Source organism: Leptodactylus fuscus, chromosome 1 (assembly GCF_031893055.1).
Source record: "Leptodactylus fuscus isolate aLepFus1 chromosome 1, aLepFus1.hap2, whole genome shotgun sequence".
In the NCBI taxonomy this organism is placed as follows: domain Eukaryota; kingdom Metazoa; phylum Chordata; class Amphibia; order Anura; family Leptodactylidae; genus Leptodactylus; species Leptodactylus fuscus.
Genome location: NC_134265.1, coordinates 201,633,516 through 201,651,488, shown reverse-complemented (window position 1 = coordinate 201,651,488; position 17,973 = coordinate 201,633,516). Strand labels below are relative to the sequence as shown.

Below are 17,973 nucleotides of genomic sequence, written 5' to 3'. Positions count from 1 at the left end.
AAAGTTACGTTGAGAGTGACGTCGTATCCGGCTAGTTGAGACCCACTTCCGGAGGAGAGCGAGGGAGCCTGGAAAGTGGCGAGCAGAAAGAGGTGAGGATGTAACGGGCTGTTTGGGCTGCTTCCGCACGTGTGTGATGGGTTTGGTTGGCCGCGGTGTGTGAGAAGAGACGTGGCCCTTGTTATGTGTTGTGTACAGTATCCATGCCTGTGTGTATGTGTCACATGGAGGGCGCTACCATTGTAACGTGTTATTATTGGGGTAATAGTCATGTAAACACCCCTTGCCTGTATAATGGATGAGGCCGCCATATGTCTGTAATATGTGATTTGTCCACAGCTTCACTAGTAGCTTCATGGCTTGGGCTATATGTGGCTTCTGCCCCCTGACTATTATGGCATACCTTAACCCAGGAGGCAGAGAGTTATCACCCATCCTGTAGATACCTGAGTTGTCTCTTGAGGGATAACCCCTTTAGAAAGGGAACGTGTCACTTACATTTAGGACAGTGGACCACCAACAGGTCTTTTATAGAATGGTATTCACAATTCTAGTCTTCATATCCCCTGCAATGGCAGAGTATGAGGCGGTACCTGCTACCTCATAAAATAGGCATCCCTTCTGCTAGGCTGTGCGCTTACTCTGCTTACATTCTCTATGCTAGCCTGTAGTTGGTTTACAGTTAGGGATCATGTACGCCTCCATACAGGTGTAATTGATCAGAAAACTGGTGGCCTTGCCACACTCCCTGCCATGCCCTGTGCACCAGTTTTCATCATCTGATACCACACAGGTTCATATGGTTACTCATTTCTTTCATCACCTGTTTTCTTGGGGCTTGATGTAGCTGGACGAAAATGATAGGTCGTCTTAGCATTCCTCTGTATCTTGCCACTGTATTATACCACTATTAGCAGTTCTAATATAACAGATGTAGGCAAATGTGTTTTTATATACCGTAGGCTTTACAATCTCAAAAAAGTTAGATTTTGGAGTCCCAGTTTGCTATGTGCAGTGTAGATTTTTTTTAATATATTAGTGAATAATGGCAAATTATTGCTTATCTTCTGTGAGTGTTTTTGAGAGTACGAGCTCTTGTAGTTGATGTTTGTGGTATATAAATAGTGTACACCATTATCTATTATTTTATGGGGGGGGGGGGGGTTGTGTGAACGTATGATTGAATATGAGTTTTAGGTGCAAATATGTGTTTTTATATTTTTTTAAAAAAAAATCATTTTTTTTTTTTACAGTGTTTGTCATAAAGTTGCATGAAGGTGGATGTGGCTATTGATAACCCATTAAGACATGTAATCTTCAAGTTGTCTACTTTAAAGAAATATATAGGGTTTAGGGGTTCACTTGCTTTCCACGGTGTGTAATTCCTACATTTTATAGCGTGATAAAAGATTTTAACATTTCCAGCGTCAAAACAGATTTTTGCTCTTTTCAGTTCTGGTGATTTTCTGAAGATATGTGCATTCAGGTATAGGCCTTAGTAATATGAATGAACTTTGCACATGTTGAACTCTTATTTTTAGGAGGTTTCGTACATATAACTTTTTGATTGGTTTCCAATTTTATCAACAAATATACTGTATTTTTTGGACTATAAGACGCACTTTTTTCCCACCAAATTTGGGAGGAAAAAGGGTTGCATATTATAGTCTGAATGTGGACTATAAGAGGGGGATGGAGGAGCGGAATTGCAGCATCACTTCACTTGGTTTCCTGTAGCGGCAGGAGTGTGGCGGTGCTGTGGGCCCTGGCACTTATTCTGGCAGCTAAAACCCTCCCCAGCATCCGCCATTCTATTACGTACAGCGGAGACACTGGAGCTAATGCCCGCGATCAGAGCCTTCTCTGATCGTGGGCATTAATACTTCAAAGACCCCCCAAAAAGTTTGAAAACAGCCTCCTGTGCTGGTCCCCTCTGGCCCCATACCTTTAAAAGGATCCTATCATCCAGACACAATTTTTTCTAGGTACCACATCGGTATAGCCTTAAAAAATGCTATTCGTCTCCTACCTTTCGTCATCTTCTCCGTGCCGCCGTTCGCCTACAATCCTGGTTCTTCTCGGTATGCAAATTAGCTCTCTCACAGCACTGTGGGGCGTCCCCAATGCTGCGAGAGAACTCTCTCGAGTGCCGCCTCCATCTTTATCAGCAGCGTCATCTTCAGCCTCTTCTTCCGGCAGTGGCTTGTAGCGTCTAGCCACTTACAATACTGTGCAAGCCGCCATTTTCTCGTGGCCTGCGGGCATGCGCAGTCTACTCTGCCCAAGGCCTAGAAGTTACAAGCCACCGCTGGAAGAAGAGGCTGAAGATGACGCTGCTGACAAAGATGGAGGCGGCACTGGAGGGAGTTCTCTCGCAGCATTGGGGAGGCCCCCAGTGCTGTTTGAGCACTGGAGCCCGTCCCCAGTGCTGCGAGAGAGCTAATTTTCATACCGAGAAGAACCGGGATTGTAGGCGAACAGCAGCGCGGTGAAGACGACGAAAGGTAGGAGACGAATAGCATTTCTTAAGGCTATACCGACGTGGTACATAGAAAAACATTGTGTCTGGGTGATAGGATCCCTTTAAGGTTGCAGGCCAGCTACTGTGCGGCAAGGTTGCAGGAGCTGACCAATTCCTATGTCAGCTGGCAGCCTACTGCAGGCTCCCAGGCCTGTCATAGGAATATTACTATTGTGACTGGTCTATGACCATCTGCAATAGTAATGTATAGAATCACCCATAGACTGCAATACACTTTTATTTCAGTCTACGGGACTTAGCCCTTGGGGGCTAATAAAATAGTAAAAAAAAAAGTTAAAAAATAAATAAAATTAATAAAAGTTCTAAATTGCCTCCTTTCCGTAGAATACATATAAAAGTAGAACGTTAGTGTGAAACACATACACATTAGTTATTCAGGGGTCCATAAATGCCCAGTCTACTAATATTTTTCCTGTACGGCGAACGTCAGGATCAAAAGTGCCAAACCACTGGGGGAGGGGGGGGGTTTCACCGTTCTGCCTCTAATTTAAATAAAAGGTGATCTAACCAATAGTCATTTCCCAAAATGGTATAACTTAAAAGTACATCTGGCCCCGCAAAAAAAACACTCTATACATCCCCGTACAGCTGCGGGGTCACCTGTCAATGTGGCCTTACAGTTGTTGCAAAACTACAACTGAAATATATTAAATACTAGCAGTTACCCGCGACTTCGTCTATGGGTTGGCGATGGCGGTGAACTGCTTATATTTCTTGTTCCCCCCATCTCTGCCCTCAGTTTGTTGTCCCCTCCTACCCGCGACTTCCTCCGCAGACCCCCTGACCCTGGCGCGAACCACCTGCAGCGCGGTTCGTGGGCCCCCACGTCCCTTTCCTTACGGCTGCGGTGGGCCCCTCCTACAGGATGGTGGGTCGGGAGACAACGGCCTTGCTGCTGCGCCTCGACCCCCCTCTTTCCCGTTACCTGCGTCCCCAGCCCTGCCCTTACCCACCACCCGCTCCCCCGGCCCCCTGCCCCCATATAGAGATTACAGTGACCTCCTACATCTCCCCCTTCCCCCCAGCACCAGCCACCCGTGACTCCGGTGACCGTACCCCCGCCCCCCCCCCCTCCTTTCCACATGTGCAATCTGGGGCCCCCCCTCTACGCACCCTCGGCCCTGTGGTACCATTTCCCCCCCAGCAGAACCCCTCCCTAACCACTACCACCTCCCCCCCATGACACACCACCTGTTGTAACCCCCCGCCTCCGCTAAGCAACCTGCCGATCAGTGTCCCCACAACACTTACCATGATGATGCCGGGGAGCTGTGTGTGTCGCGGCTGCAGCTTCAGCAGTCATGCGTGGTGTTACCCGAGGCATCTGGGTTCCCAGCCACAGAGTACGGGAGTTACGTGAGGCTGGCCGTGTTTGGCTGGGTTCCGCTGCTGTATGGTATGCTGGCCTGAGGCAATGTGTGGCGGCCGGCATATGAGCGGCGTATGGAACCATGCGGCCAGCCGCCATGTTCGTGACTGTGTGTGAAGAGAGTGGAGTAGTCTGGTGGGCGGAGCCGCGGATCCTCCCAGTGGCGGGGGTCGGTAAAGATGGCTGAGCCGGAGAGTAAAACAGGTCGGCTCCTGCAGGATGGTGAAGGTGAGTTTGAAAGTGCTGAAGTATGTGTGAGTGTGTGAGTTTAGGGGCTAGGTTGTAAAGAGGAATGTGAAGTTTAGGGGCTTGCTATGGGCCAAAGTGTGTGATTTTGCAGAGATGTTGATGTGAGTTGGATGTTTGTGTGGGTCCTGGGAAAAACGTATGTGCGTTATTGTGACGAAAAGTAGCCTACTGCGCAATCCTGTGTATTAACTATGTTTGTGGAAAATTTGAGCCAAATCGGTGGAGCGGTTTTTCGGTGATTGAGGAACAAACATCCGAACATCCAAACTCACAACTTTCACATTTATAATATTAATAGGATTTTACCATTTTTTTTGCTTCAAAATTTTTTTTCCCTGTTTTCCTCCTCTAAAACCTAGGTCCGAAAAATACTGTACATTTATTTGGATTTTTAAAACACACCGTACATTTTAAATCAAAATTGCATGAAGGTTCATAAACATTACCACGTTGCATTTTGACACTGCTGCAGGTGTCTACTTTCAGATTATATAAAGGTATCTGGGAAGGGGGGGTTAGTATATTTTTTTTCTTTAAAAAAAAATATATATATATATATATATTGCAATTTAGGTTTTATTTGTCCATCTGAAAACTGTGATATGTGCCCTGGCAGCCAGATGAGAAAAAAAAATCTGCAAACACTTGGCAGCAAAAGGGTTAGAGGCAATTTGTTGCCAGAAAATACCTTATTTTTTAAAGTAAGTATTATGGTAAACAAATTAAAGAATATTTAGCATTGTTCCATGTTATTTATATATTTTTTTAAAAGAACCTGCGCCTCCTGCAGTTCTGACCTTGTCCAGTGGGCCAAATAATATACTGAGACTTGCTGTTTACGAAAGGCGATCTGTGTGCAGTTGTCACTTCACAGCCATCATGTACATGTAGATGGCACAAAGAATCCACCAGTCACAATAGGTGATTTCACAGCTGACCTGCTTCTTCCTCTGTACACAAGAGCATAGCCAGTAAACTCTCTCATAAAAGTGAGTAGGGACATCTTCAGTGCATTTTGTCTGACCCTTAATCTTTCTATAGGAAACAGGAATTCACAGACTGTTTTAGGCTTCAGTGGTGAAAGTTGGATTGTGATTTTTTTTTTTTTTTTTTTGATGTAGCTATTAATGTAAAAAATTAAAAACCTCACCAGAATTCTTAAAGAATAGGTTTAACATACAAAGTTGAGTTAAACAACAGATCATTTTCTTGTGACACATTCCCTTTGTGGTAGAATGTTTGCTAATCAGGGATGAATGAAGACATTTAAAAGCTGTAATCTTTTGTGTTTTTAGGTTTCATTCTTAGTGTGTCCCCTGCGACCCACCAACCATGGATTTCCAACACAGAGCTGGAGGAAAGACCGGCAGTGGAGGAGTTGCCTCTGCATCTGAGAGCAACAGAGATAGAAGGGAACGTCTCAGGCAGCTGGCATTGGAGACAATCGATATCAACAAGGTGCTGACATGATATGCGTGCACTGTATGGGAGGAAGGAGTCCAGGTGTCCTGTTAGGTTAGAAAATGTAGCATAAGGCTGTGAACGAAGGCATGCATTGTTTTATTACATAGTAGAGCATGGGATTGGTGTGCTGTGCTTTTAATTGCCCTATTTTTACTTGTATTACCATGCAATATTATATTTGACCCAGCTTATGTACATTTTATGGCTTTACCTGGAGGTATATCAGGAAAAAAAATAATTTTAAAATAATTTATAATTTTAATATTTAGATTTTGAAAAAATTCAATTCATCTACATTGGGCAGATTCAGACCTTTCAACATCAGATTCATTTTTTCATTAACGTCTATTGATTATATAGTGAATTCTATGCAGATTAATTTCATGTCTTCAGATATTACTGTACAGAGTTCCAGAGTTTTATTTCTAGTAAGCCCTCCCACATAGTAATCTACAGTAGCAGCACAACGGACGGGATTTAAAGGGTTATACAGTATTTGACGCAAACCCATTGTGTGGCCAGGGTGGGTTTTAAAGGGTAAACAAAAAATAAATAAAAAAATCCTACTTGCCTGACCCTGCAGCTCCAATGTGTGATCCTTTCCATCATGTGCTCACACCACCGGGAGCCGTGAGACTCGCGTGACCAGAGAGACTTATCAGTTGTGCCAGCAGTCGCTGGTAAGGTAAGTGATGTCGCCAGTCCCTCTGACTGTGGAGGCAACTGTTTGGTCTCAGAATCACGTGAGTCTTTCAACTTAAGGCAATATGAGCCCCACCACATGGAAAGAAGATCAGGAGCAGTTTTTTTATTTTATGCCCACAACAGCTTCTCCATGGGTTGCTCCAAATCAAAGCTGGGGGGAAGGGGGTTTCTGCAGAGAATTGTGCAGGTGAATTTTTCCCTGCTGCTTGAAGAGGGAGGAATATTTTAATATTGTACAGTGTGCGGCCCTACCATGACACTGGAAAGGCTCTGCTGAATAAGAACACTTTCATATTCTTTTTTTTTTCTCTCTAGTGCATGCCCAACCAGACTAGACAGACAGATAACACCAGATTGAAAAAACTTGGATTTAAAACCATATTAGACAGCAGACACATTTAGGTCTCCAGAGGCCATCATCTTGGCAGAAATAAAGCTGCTGCTTTACTTTTTTTTTATTTTCTTCAGATCAGTGAGAGATCTAATGTGAAGAATTTAATGGTTCTGTTTGGGTGCATCTTGGCATAAGGCCCCGTCTTGTGCATATTTGCCCCACAACTCCCATTCTGGTCCTCAGATGGGAGTGTAGACATCCATTCTTGTACATGGCCATGCGACTGATGTATGAAAAGGTTGGAGCCTCTTCGTAAATTAAGTACCCTGGGCCAGTCAGGACCTTTATTAAGACTGGTGTACAAAGTCTTACTAAATCTGCCCCAAGGTGTCTCAAAATAAGACTTTTCCTAAACTGTAAACTATTTTGTTTGTCATCTCTTGTCTCACAGGACCCCTATTTTATGAAGAATCACTTGGGCTCATATGAATGCAAACTGTGTCTTACTCTGCACAATAATGAGGTAAGATATACTGAGAACTGTATTCTCTATGTAATACTCTGGATATCTCCCACACAAATCTCCCTCTGTTTTACTATACTGTAAGCCAGGATCCTTGTAGTGTACTCAACTTTTCTACATTTAAACACTCTGTATTGGAAGGAGCATTCATTTAGACCCTAAAGACACTCAAACCCCCAACCCACGAACCCCGTACCCATCCCCCTCCACCACCCCCAACCTTCTTTCTGCTTTGGCAACACCAAACGTTCTATTCTTTGGTAATGCTAATAAAGCTCATTTGTATCTTCTATATTGTATGTTTCTGCAGTATTTTAGCTTGTGGATTCACTCTTCCCAGCCATTGTCCGCTATTGTTTAGGCTATGAAGATCTGTCTTTCACTAGGGAACATCCTGTAGCACATATATAAACACTTGCACATAACCTCACTAATTCATGTATATCATGCTTATAGACAATCCCCGTAGCTACCTGCTTCTGTAGACCTAGGAAGGCACTCATGCCCTAATGTGGGAATTCATACATGACAGCCAAAACGTAATTCCACAGCAAAGGAAATTCTATCTGAATAAATAGTTTTTTGTTTGTTTGATTTTTTTTTTTTATTTTTTTTTTCCTTTTTCTTAGGGCAGTTATCTGGCACATACACAAGGGAAAAAGCATCAGACCAATTTGTAAGTTCCTTTTGTTTCTTGAGTAAATATTATGTGATTTGGGAATATAGAAGAGGTTTTATTCTTATTACGGGAAAATTGGCTTGCTTGTTATATTTAGGGCCCGGCGTGCAGCAAAGGAAGCTAAAGAAGCCCCTGCCCAACCAGCCCCTGAAAAGGTTAAGGTTGAAGTGAAGAAGTTTGTGAAGATTGGACGTCCTGGTTATAAAGGTAGGTGGAAGCTTTTGGGAGTTGTAATTCTGTCTGCAATCATTGTGTTTAGATTCCTAATTTATTACATTTTCATCTACAGTGACAAAGCAGAGGGACTCTGAGAGTGGACAACAGTCTCTGCTATTCCAGGTACCAGTTTTCACATTGTGTATAAAACCGTTTTATTGTATTTTTACTTTAAAGCTCACCTCCAGTTATAAACAACTTTTCATAAATGAATAGTGAATTTACATGTAAGAAACTTTATTATATCTTAAGATCTGGTTTTCTTCAGCACTTATTAAAGGGGCTCTATCATTGAGAAAAGTCATTTTTAATTTAAGCACATACTTACATGGCCTTTAGAGAGGCTATTCCACATGTACCTTTTGTATGTAAATTGCCTCAGTAGTTTTTGAAAGTCTGTTTTTATTCACATGCCAATTAGCCTTCTCTGTGCACCAGAAGTGTCTCTGTGCACTCTCTCTGCTATTCTCTACAGCAGAGGCTGCTGTGCTGATGACTCATCTGTCTGCTCTCATACACATACAGAATAGCAGACAGTGCACAGAGACACTTCTGGAGTGCATGGAGAAGGCTAATTAGCATATGAATAAAAACGGACTTATTCAAAACTACTGAGGCAATTTACATACAAAAGGTAGGTGTGAAATGGCCTTTCTAAAGGCTGGGGAAGTATGTGCTTAGCAAAAATGACTTTTCCCAATGAAAGAGCCTCTTTAAGCTGTTCTCCTGCTCTTTATCTTCAGTCTCTCTGCCTTGTTTACATTATATCTGTGTCTGTTCATCCTCACATGTAGACCTGTATTGAGGGAGTGAAATTCTTCAGTCTAATTTATTGCCTTAGGGTGCATTCACACTACGTAACACCAGCGTGTATCACAGCCGTACACGCCGGCGCTACAGCAGGGCTGCCAAACACTTCCCATTCATTTCTATGGGAGCCGGCATGCGAGCGCTCCCCATAGAAATGAATGGACTGCTTTTTTCCATTCATTTCTATGGGGAGCGCTCGCATGCCAGCTCCCATAGAAATGAATGGGAAGTGTTCGGCAGACCTGCTGTAGCGCCGGCGTGTACGGCTGTGATACACGCTGGCATTACGTAGTGTGAATGCACCCTTACTTTGTGCTCGCACCCTCTTCTTTACAACTTATAGGTCTTAATAAAGCAAGGCATAGCAGAGTGTAACAGCAGCAATTGTTTGAGTGTCTTTTCTGTATTTCCCCTTCACCCCCCTTCCTTTTCAGTAACTCTCTGAAAAGTGGAGAAGAAAGTATATTTCTTTAATAAGATACGGCCATCTCCCCAAAGCATATTCAACTGTCACCACCATATTATAGATCACATTACAGTGATAAATCGCATGTCTTTTGTTATGTATGTTACTTTTTTAAATTTGGAGAAAAACAAGTTTGAAGTGTTATGGAAATTAGGCAGTCGTTGCACTGGGAACGGGCCTTCAGCTCCCTGGAGCACTGCTCTTACCACTCACACTTCTACTATATCTTGCCTGCGCCACACCATCCATTGAGAGTTGATCCTCCCACTGCCAAGACATCACCTATCTTACTTGAATAGCAAGAGCAGTGCCCTATGGAAGAAGTGTGTGTGTGTGTGTGTGTGTGTGTGTGTATATATACACGCACACACATATATATATATATTAAAAAGTTAAATCACCCCCCTTTCCCTAGAACACATATAAAAGTACTTAAATACTATGAAGCACATACAGATTAGGTATCGCTGTGTCCAAAAATGCCCGGTATCCAAATCTATAAAAATATTTTTCCTGTACGGTAAATGCCGTAGTGGGGAAAAAGAAAAAAAGCAAAAGTGCCGAACTACTGTTTTTTCATGTTTTGCCTCCGATAAAATTTGAAAAAGTAGCCATTCCCCAAAATGGTATTACTAAAAAGTACACCTGGTCCTTCAAAGAAAGCGCCCTATACATCCATGTACACAGAAGTGTAAAAAAGTTATGGGTGTCAGAATATGGCGACTTTTAGAAACAGAATTTTTTGGCACAGTTTTGGATTTTTGTTAAGAGGTTAAAATGTAAATAAAACCATATAAATTTGGTATCCTTGGAATCGTAATCCGAAACATAGAATACAGCCGCCATCTTTTAACGTCCAGCACCCTCCGTTCTGGTACGGTGGATGTCGGGAAAGGGTTAAAGCCTGGTTGCTGGATGGAGCGTGATGCTCAGCTTGTCTCTTCAGAATTCCCCATAAGTTCATAGACTGATTTCAGATCAGGTGACATACTCTGAATCACTTTCTTCCTGTTCTTAAGACATTCAACAGTGACCTTAGATGTGTGTCTTGAATCATTGTCACGTTGGGAAAAGTGCACAACATCCAAGGGAACAGAGTGATGGTTGTATCTTCTTTCAATACAGAGCAATACATCTATGAATTCATGATAACATCAATGAAATGCAGGACTCATGTAGCCCCCCAATAAGGACTCTACCACATGTTCCACTGTAGACACCATATATTTTTGTTTGTACTCCTCGCCTTTGGTGCATATGCTAACTCTGCATAGATGCTAACCAGCCGTCATTTAGGTGTACACAGTCAACGAGGCTGATGGCAAGTAGTTAAGAAATCCTAGTTCTCTTGGTTTTTCTTGACCTGACATAGATCAGTTTGGTATGCTAGTTATGAGCATTTGTACATTTTCCTCCAGGCACGTGGCCTGGTGGACATTAGTCATTGTAAATCTTCCCAGTTTTTGCTATTTTGCTATTTTCTTTTTGTTCAGTAAACTAATATGCTAATGTGATCAGTTTTAACTTCTCGATTTATCAATGTCATTAAACTAAATTCTGCCATTTTTTTGCAGATTGACTATCCAGAGATAGCAGAAAGCATCATGCCTAGACACAGATTCATGTCTGCTTATGAGCAGAGAATTGAACCGCCGGACAGACGTTGGCAGTACCTTTTAATGGCAGCAGAGCCCTATGAAACAATAGCCTTTAAGGTTTGTAGTTTTGTGTTCTTTAAAGGGATGGTCCAAGTTAAGATCAATATTGAAAGACAAATAATATTTGTATACTGAAAGTTTGTAGAATTGTCCAATATACTTTCTGTATCAATCTCTCACAGTTTTCTAGATCTCTTCTTGCTGTCTTTCATTCTGCTTACTCCCAGTGGATAAAAATCAGTCCATGGTCATGTGATGGACATACAGGTGCACAGCTCGTTACTATAACTTGAGTCCATCACATGACCATTTTAATCCCCTGGAACCCCAACCTTTGCTGTAGATACCAGCACTGAAAAGCTTAAAACACCTGTAAGGGGAAAAATCACATTGACAAAAACTTAGGGCTGGGCAATTTATCGACCGATTTTTATTTAGGTCATAGTTGCCCTGCCTTACTAAGACTGCAATCACATAAAGCTTTCTTGATTTATATATGTGATAGTATATTTCTTGTGATGCATCCCCCAACCACCACCACTTTCCTGAAAGGTGGCATGGGCAGTAATCCTGTCATATTTGTGATAATTTATGCCGGTTTACTGGTGTAATAATGCCTGTAAGCTACGCCAACTACATAGGTGTATCATGTTACCCTACCCTTAGGCTTTCTGTATACAGACAAATATGGTTCAAGATAGTATGGAGCAATGGAGTTACAGCGAGGCAGGAGCTCCCAGCATAATAGCTCACCAATATGCAGGAAGTCTGAAAATTGTGGGCATTATACAATCCAGATTTTCCAGACCACATTTGCCCATGTCAAGTAGATGTAAGGCTGTACTTGCACAACTCTGGCAATCAAAAACAGACCTGCCAATCTGTTTTTGGTGGCCGTTTTGCATCTATTTTGACTGAACAATGAAAACAGACAAAAATAAGACGTCCTATTTTTCACTTATTTCATTAGGGTTAATGGCACCATAGGTATAGACCTGGCCACTAGGAAGTTGACACTAGGAAAAAGATGTCTGCTCTGCCTCTCCTTTCCTCCACCTATTTCCTGAATGCGTGAAACTCCGGGGGAAGTCCTTGGTTCTCCATAGAAAACACTTTTTCTCCTTCCTGTTTCTTAACCGCTCCTGCTGCTCTCCTCACAGGAGTTTTTCGGTCTTTTTGAGAGAAAGTAGTACCTGGGGATCCCTCTCTGTGTAGCTTCACTGGATCAGTCGGCAATTGAACATTCTTTCCGGTGGTCTGGTAGGTCTCCTGATCCCCTGGGTTACTCCTATATTCCTTGGGCCCGCTCTGCCATATTCTTCCGTGAAAAGCCAACCTACGCCTAGTTGCTCCTGGTCCCGCCACTTTTTGTGCGTCTGCTGCAACAAAATTTTACCATGCAGCAGCCTGAGTCTGTCTACTCTCTTTGCCTTCTGCCTAAGCCAGTTCAGGACCCTTCTGGATTCCTTTCTCTGATTGGGAGGGCTCCCTTACCCGGGCCATAGGCGACCATGCCAGACTTAACCAATCTGAGATGTAAACTTTGGAACAGCTGTGATCCCAGATCGTTGCTCAGTCAACGGCTTCTAGGCCCCTCCTTGAGCGCTTTCATCACTCCCATTCCAGCTCCAGGAGCCGTCCTTTGAAAGGGACCAGGGTATCTTCCAACTGGTCTCTATCCTCCTCCCCTTCCTCTGGCCACTCCCTGTATAGGTCCAGAACTCGCAGCGCCACTCCAGGCAGTTTTCCCCCTGTATGCTTGGTTTCTCCGGAGAATGCCTCTGACACTGAACATTAGCTAGGTGCATCTATATCCGATGATACACAAGAACTCATCCATGTAGACAGAGCTACCCAACAGATCTCAGAGTACACAGATCCTGCTTCTCGAGATCATCTCAATCCGCCGGAGTCTTCTCCTTCCTTTGGTCTACCCCAACCATGGGATGTTTAATCATATCTTGAAAGAATAGTAGCTTCACCTGGACTGTCCCCTGGATTCTGCTAGGAAATGGGACGTTCTCTTTCACTTCCCAGACCAGATGCTCTGTTTTGAGTAAGTCCAGAGTATCCCGCGGTGTAGCTTGTGATAGCTACTAATCTGCCTTTAGTGGACTCAGCCTCTCTGACAAGAGGGTGGACTCTCTCTCCTCCTGCAAGGACAACCAGCTGTTTATCTCTGAAATCCTGAACAATTTTAAGTACCTGTGCGATACTTCCCTGGAAGCAGCTCTCAGTTCTGCCAAGGCCGCCGCCAATTCTGTAGCAATCCACCGTACTGTTTGGATTCGTTCCTAAGACGCTGAATCCAAGAAGGCAGCTGTGCCCTTTCTCTTCTCTCAAGACAAACAGGGCCAGCTTTTTAGGAAGGGCCTATTGAGGCTCATCTCTGAAGCTACGGGGGAAAAGCGCTCTCCTCCCCCAGTGGCGTCCTAAACAGCAGCCACCCTCGTCTAGACGTTCTCAGCGTTTTCACTTCTTGTGTGCCTCAAGCTTTTGTTGCGGGGGATTCTTCCCAGGACCCCTTCTCCAAGAAACCCTCTTTCAAGCCCACATCTGCCTGGGCATAAAAATCCTCCAGGCCTTCCACCTCCAAATCTTCCCCTACTCAAAGCTCCTCAAAGAAGGAGCTGCCTGGGTGTGGCTTGTCGATGTCATTGATGACTTAGTCAGAGTTCTCCTCCCTTCCTTTTCTGTTCACTTTGCTTTCGTCCCCCAGAGGGCACCAGGAGCCGTGCGGCCTTACAAGAAGCCTTCCACTTTCTTCTTTGGGCGGAGTGTCACGTTCCAGCTCTGTCAGCGGTCTACATTCCAGGCATGGACAATTGGGTGGCAGACTTCCTAAGCAGAGAAAAGTTTGACTTGGGCAAGTGGTAGCCTCACCAGAAGATCTTCCTCAAGCTGTGAACCCGGTGGGGAACGCCTGACATCAACCTCTTAACCTCCAATCTGAACTAAGACCCTTAAGCCATTACCATCAAGACTCTTTGTGATTCCCTGGTCGGACTAATGCCTTCTGTATCCCTTCCCTCCTCTTCCTTTTTTACCCCGGGTTCTCAAAAAAACTCAAGGCCAAGGGAGTTCCAGCCATCCTGGTTTTCACCAAGTTTTACCAGATCCATTCTGTGGCCTCTGACCTTGCCAGCTTGGGTCGGAAGATTCTGCAAGCTGATGTGCGTTAGATTGCTTGCAAGGTTATGTAATTAAACAGGAGAAAAAATAGGAGGGGCACTCACCCATAGACTATTTCCTTCTAAAAAAAACCCCATCCTTTATTAGGAAGAACATCAATTAAAAAACAACCATCAGAGAAGGAAGAAACAGCATATGTGGCGTCAAAATAGGTAACAGGCGTTTCGCGCTCCTCTGAGCGCTTTTTCAAGCCTCTGTATGCATTAGAGGCTTGAAAAAGCGCTCAGAGGAGCGCGAAACGGCTGTTGCCTTTTTTGACGCCACATGTGCTGTTTCTTCCCTCTCTGATGGTTGTTTTTTAATTGATGATCTCCCTAATAAAGGATGTTTTTTAGAAGAAAATAGTCTATGGGTGAGTGCCCCTCCTATTTTATCTCCTATTTTGTTTATTCCTAAATGCTATTTTTTGGATGTTGAGCAGCCCCAGACTTCTAAAATATTATTGGTCGTCTCCTCGTGGATCTGCTTATTAATTTTGGATCGGATCCATATATGTGCTGAGTCAGCAATGCCATTCCTATTCTTTGGTACCATATACTATGGTTATGTAATTCCCACGCTCTGGGACTGCTTTAGGACATCCTATGGTGCAATCTTGGTACAAACGTGTCTGTAGAGAGGGTGTACCCCAGGTGGGGGGGGTGGCTTGGGGGAAACTGGCATCTTTTGCTTGTCAACCTCCTAGTGGCCAGGTCTATACCCATGGTGCTGTGTTCCCCCCCAATGAATACAACGAGAAAGGGATTTTACGTACAAAAATTCTTTGATTTATAGAAGCGCAGAGTTACTTTATTTTACTATAATTCTGTATATATGTATTTAAATTTGGCCACTAGAAATTCTATTTCGCACCTGAATGTTTGTTTTTTATTTTAGTCTGGAGCACTGCATATAATTTTTTAATTTTTATTTTATTTTTTTTTAAGGTTCCAAGCAGGGAGATTGACAAAGTAGAAGGAAAATTCTGGACACATTGGAATAGAGAGACTAAACAGGTAACAAGGTTTTTGTAGTCTCTGCATCTACTGTCAGTAGATACCTTTGCTGTATAATGTGCAGAGACAGTGGTTACAGTGTCCTAATATCATTCTTATGTTTGTGCACAGTATGTTATCACCTTAGGCAATGTTCACGGAGAGTCTATTGCAATGTACACCTAAAATTGTCAGAAGGGATTGTTCTGCAAGCATGGCTTTTTTTTTTTTTCTGACTTTTTCAGTTTTAACCACTTCCTGACCACCCATAGACTATATACATCCAGAAGGTGGTTGCCTTGTTCTGACAGGATGTGTCGGTACATCCAAGCAGAATTCAGCAGCTGCTGAAACTGGGAGCCGGCTGTAACTTCAGCCGGAGCTCCCAGAGAGAAGGCAAGTTTATTACCTTACTTACCTTCTCAATCGCTGTGTATACACAGTTATGGTCGCACCAATGATGCGGCCACCTGGTGGTCATGTGATCCGCCGGTGTCAGCATCTTCTAAGAACTGCTGGGTCCTACAGGATCCAGATCAGCTCTATAACCTGTATAGTAGTGTGTAGGATGCTGTATTCCTCCTGCAACTGGAGCTAAAAGTACTAGCCCCAGTTGCAGGGGAAATCAGTCTCTAATACAAAAAAAAAAAAGTGATTAGATGTCTCCAAAGGTCTATTATGACCTTATGGGGACACAATCTGAAAAAAAGAAAAAATAATTAGAAAAGTTAAAAAAAAAATTTTTAAAATAAAATAGTACACCAATAAAATGCAGTTATTAAAGGTTATAGCGCCACCGCCGCCGACACCATACAAAATAAAAATTGCCGTAACTGGGAGGAAAAACTATTTAATAGTTTTTCAGTAGCACTTTCTGTTATTAAATTTAAAAAAAAAAAAAATGAAAACCACACGATTTCCCTCCTATTTTGTTTTCCCTGATATAATTTTTTTTTTTAAATACATTCAAAAATAAAAATGTAGAAATCAAGCCCTATGTGTCCCCGAAAAAAGACGCAAAAATTAGTTGAATGAGACATGAGCGAATTTTACAGCCCTCAAAACTACACATACAAAAAAAAAACTAAAATATGTCTGGTCCTGGACCACAAATTGGCCCGGTACTGAAGTAGTTAAACCAATGGATCTCATTATAGTCTGTGGTCTGTTGGCTCTGTCTGTCATTATTTTAGCCGTCTGCCTATTCAATGTTCTGGTGCTATGATGGACCGGAACAATGGAAAGGTGACACTAATGTAAACTTGGTGTAAGTGACTAAAAAGTTGCACATGGCCCGTTTACTAGGATGTCCTCCTGTCTTTGTAGCAGTAGGAAGACTTTATGGAGGGAAAAAGTGGTGACTGCTTTCACATTCTTTGGTAGACTTGACAGATAGGATTCAGTCTCTCACATTGTATTTCGGAAACTGATGTTTTCAGAACTCAATTCCCTTCTGTGAACGTTCTAAAAACAGCTGATCACTTGTTTACTCAGCAGTTTTTGGAACGTCCATAAAACTGAATGGAGAGAACTGTACATAAATGACTACCTTTCCACTCACAGTGGTTGTGGACAGTGGGTCCCCAATCTGCTTTCTAGAGATTGAACAATTATGGCATATCATGTAGATTAATAATTTTATTTTGCCTATATAGTTTTACCTTGTGAAATAATTAATATATTGGTATGTACATGCAAGATCAATACTTTAATGTGCTGCAGTATAAAACATGTAATTTTTTTTTTTTTTTTTTTTTTTTTTTGTACTTTTTAGTTCTTCTTACAATTTCATTTCAAGATGGAGAAACCACCACCTGTAGCCAACATAGCCCCTGCACCTCCTGGTGTTAAACGGCCCCCACCACCTCTGTTAAATGGAATGCCACCTCGACCACCCCTTCCAGAAAACATGCCCCCTCCACCTCCAGGAGGAATGCCATTACCTCCCATACCGCCTGGAGCACCAGCTCCCCCAGTGCCTCCACCCCAACTTCCTCCAGCCCCTGGAGTGCCACCTCCTGGTGTACCTCCTCCTGTACCCCCTCCAGCTTTGCCACCACCTGGTGTTCCACCTCCTGGTGTGCCACCTCCACCACCACCTAATCCTTCTGTACCACCTCCTGGAGTTCCACCACCTGGACTTCCTCCTCCTGGAATTCCTCCACCGGGTGTACCTCCACCACCAGCACCTGGTGTTCCTCCTCCTCCAGCTCCAGGTGTGCCACCTCCAGCACCCGGGGTTCTCCCACCTGGACCTATGCCTCCAATGATGAGACCTCCCTTACCGAGTGAAGGACCAACAAATATCCCTCCACCACCTCCAACAAATTGAGTCCGTGTATGCTCTTGACTATGGGCATATTTTCAAATTTTTTTTTTTTTTGTAGGATGTTTTGTTTTTTTTGATCATTAAATCGATGATTTAAAGAAAATGGATTTGTTTCCTTTACTTTTTAACCATGTTAAAATGTATTTATAGTCTTCTGTACAGGATATTTGTCCAAAATGATGTAAATAAATTGTTCATTATTCAATTCCATCCATAGACTTCTAATATAGGTGTGTGGTTCTAAAGAATTGGAAAGCCAGTGGATGGAGACTCTTGAAAAATAGACAATATCAGAATGCAGCAATCTAGTAGTTACTATTTAGTAAAATGAGAAAACAATGACTCCTGCTGATCAATTAAAGTCATGTAGTATTACTTAATGCTGCATGTAGTTCCTGGCTTCTCTCTCCTTCTTAAAGTGACTATTTACTATCGAGTTCAGTAATGAAATGTAAGTCTGTAC

General features: G+C 43.0%; 1 protein-coding gene across 1 annotated transcript; it reads left to right on the top strand.

The window, feature by feature from the left end:
- Nucleotides 1-26: 26 nt before the first annotated feature.
- On the top strand, nucleotides 27-17,599 carry SF3A2 (splicing factor 3a subunit 2). Its single transcript, XM_075282222.1, has 9 exons — nucleotides 27-92; nucleotides 5,456-5,618; nucleotides 7,115-7,186; nucleotides 7,816-7,862; nucleotides 7,963-8,072; nucleotides 8,155-8,204; nucleotides 10,932-11,072; nucleotides 15,134-15,202; nucleotides 16,956-17,599. The coding sequence occupies exons 2-9, from the start codon at nucleotides 5,493-5,495 to the stop codon at nucleotides 17,511-17,513; spliced, it is 1,173 nt and encodes a 390-aa protein (XP_075138323.1). The 5' UTR covers nucleotides 27-92; nucleotides 5,456-5,492; the 3' UTR covers nucleotides 17,514-17,599.
- Nucleotides 17,600-17,973: the final 374 nt, after the last annotated feature.

Coding starts and splice junctions, on each gene's coding strand:
- SF3A2 (XM_075282222.1), top strand. CDS start 5,493: ATGGATTTCCAACACAGAGCTGGAGGAAAGACCGGCAGTGGAGGAGTT. Junction 5,619..7,114: donor AGACAATCGATATCAACAAG/GTGCTGACATGA, acceptor CTTGTCTCACAG/GACCCCTATTTTATGAAGAA. Junction 8,205..10,931: donor AACAGTCTCTGCTATTCCAG/GTACCAGTTTTC, acceptor ATTTTTTTGCAG/ATTGACTATCCAGAGATAGC.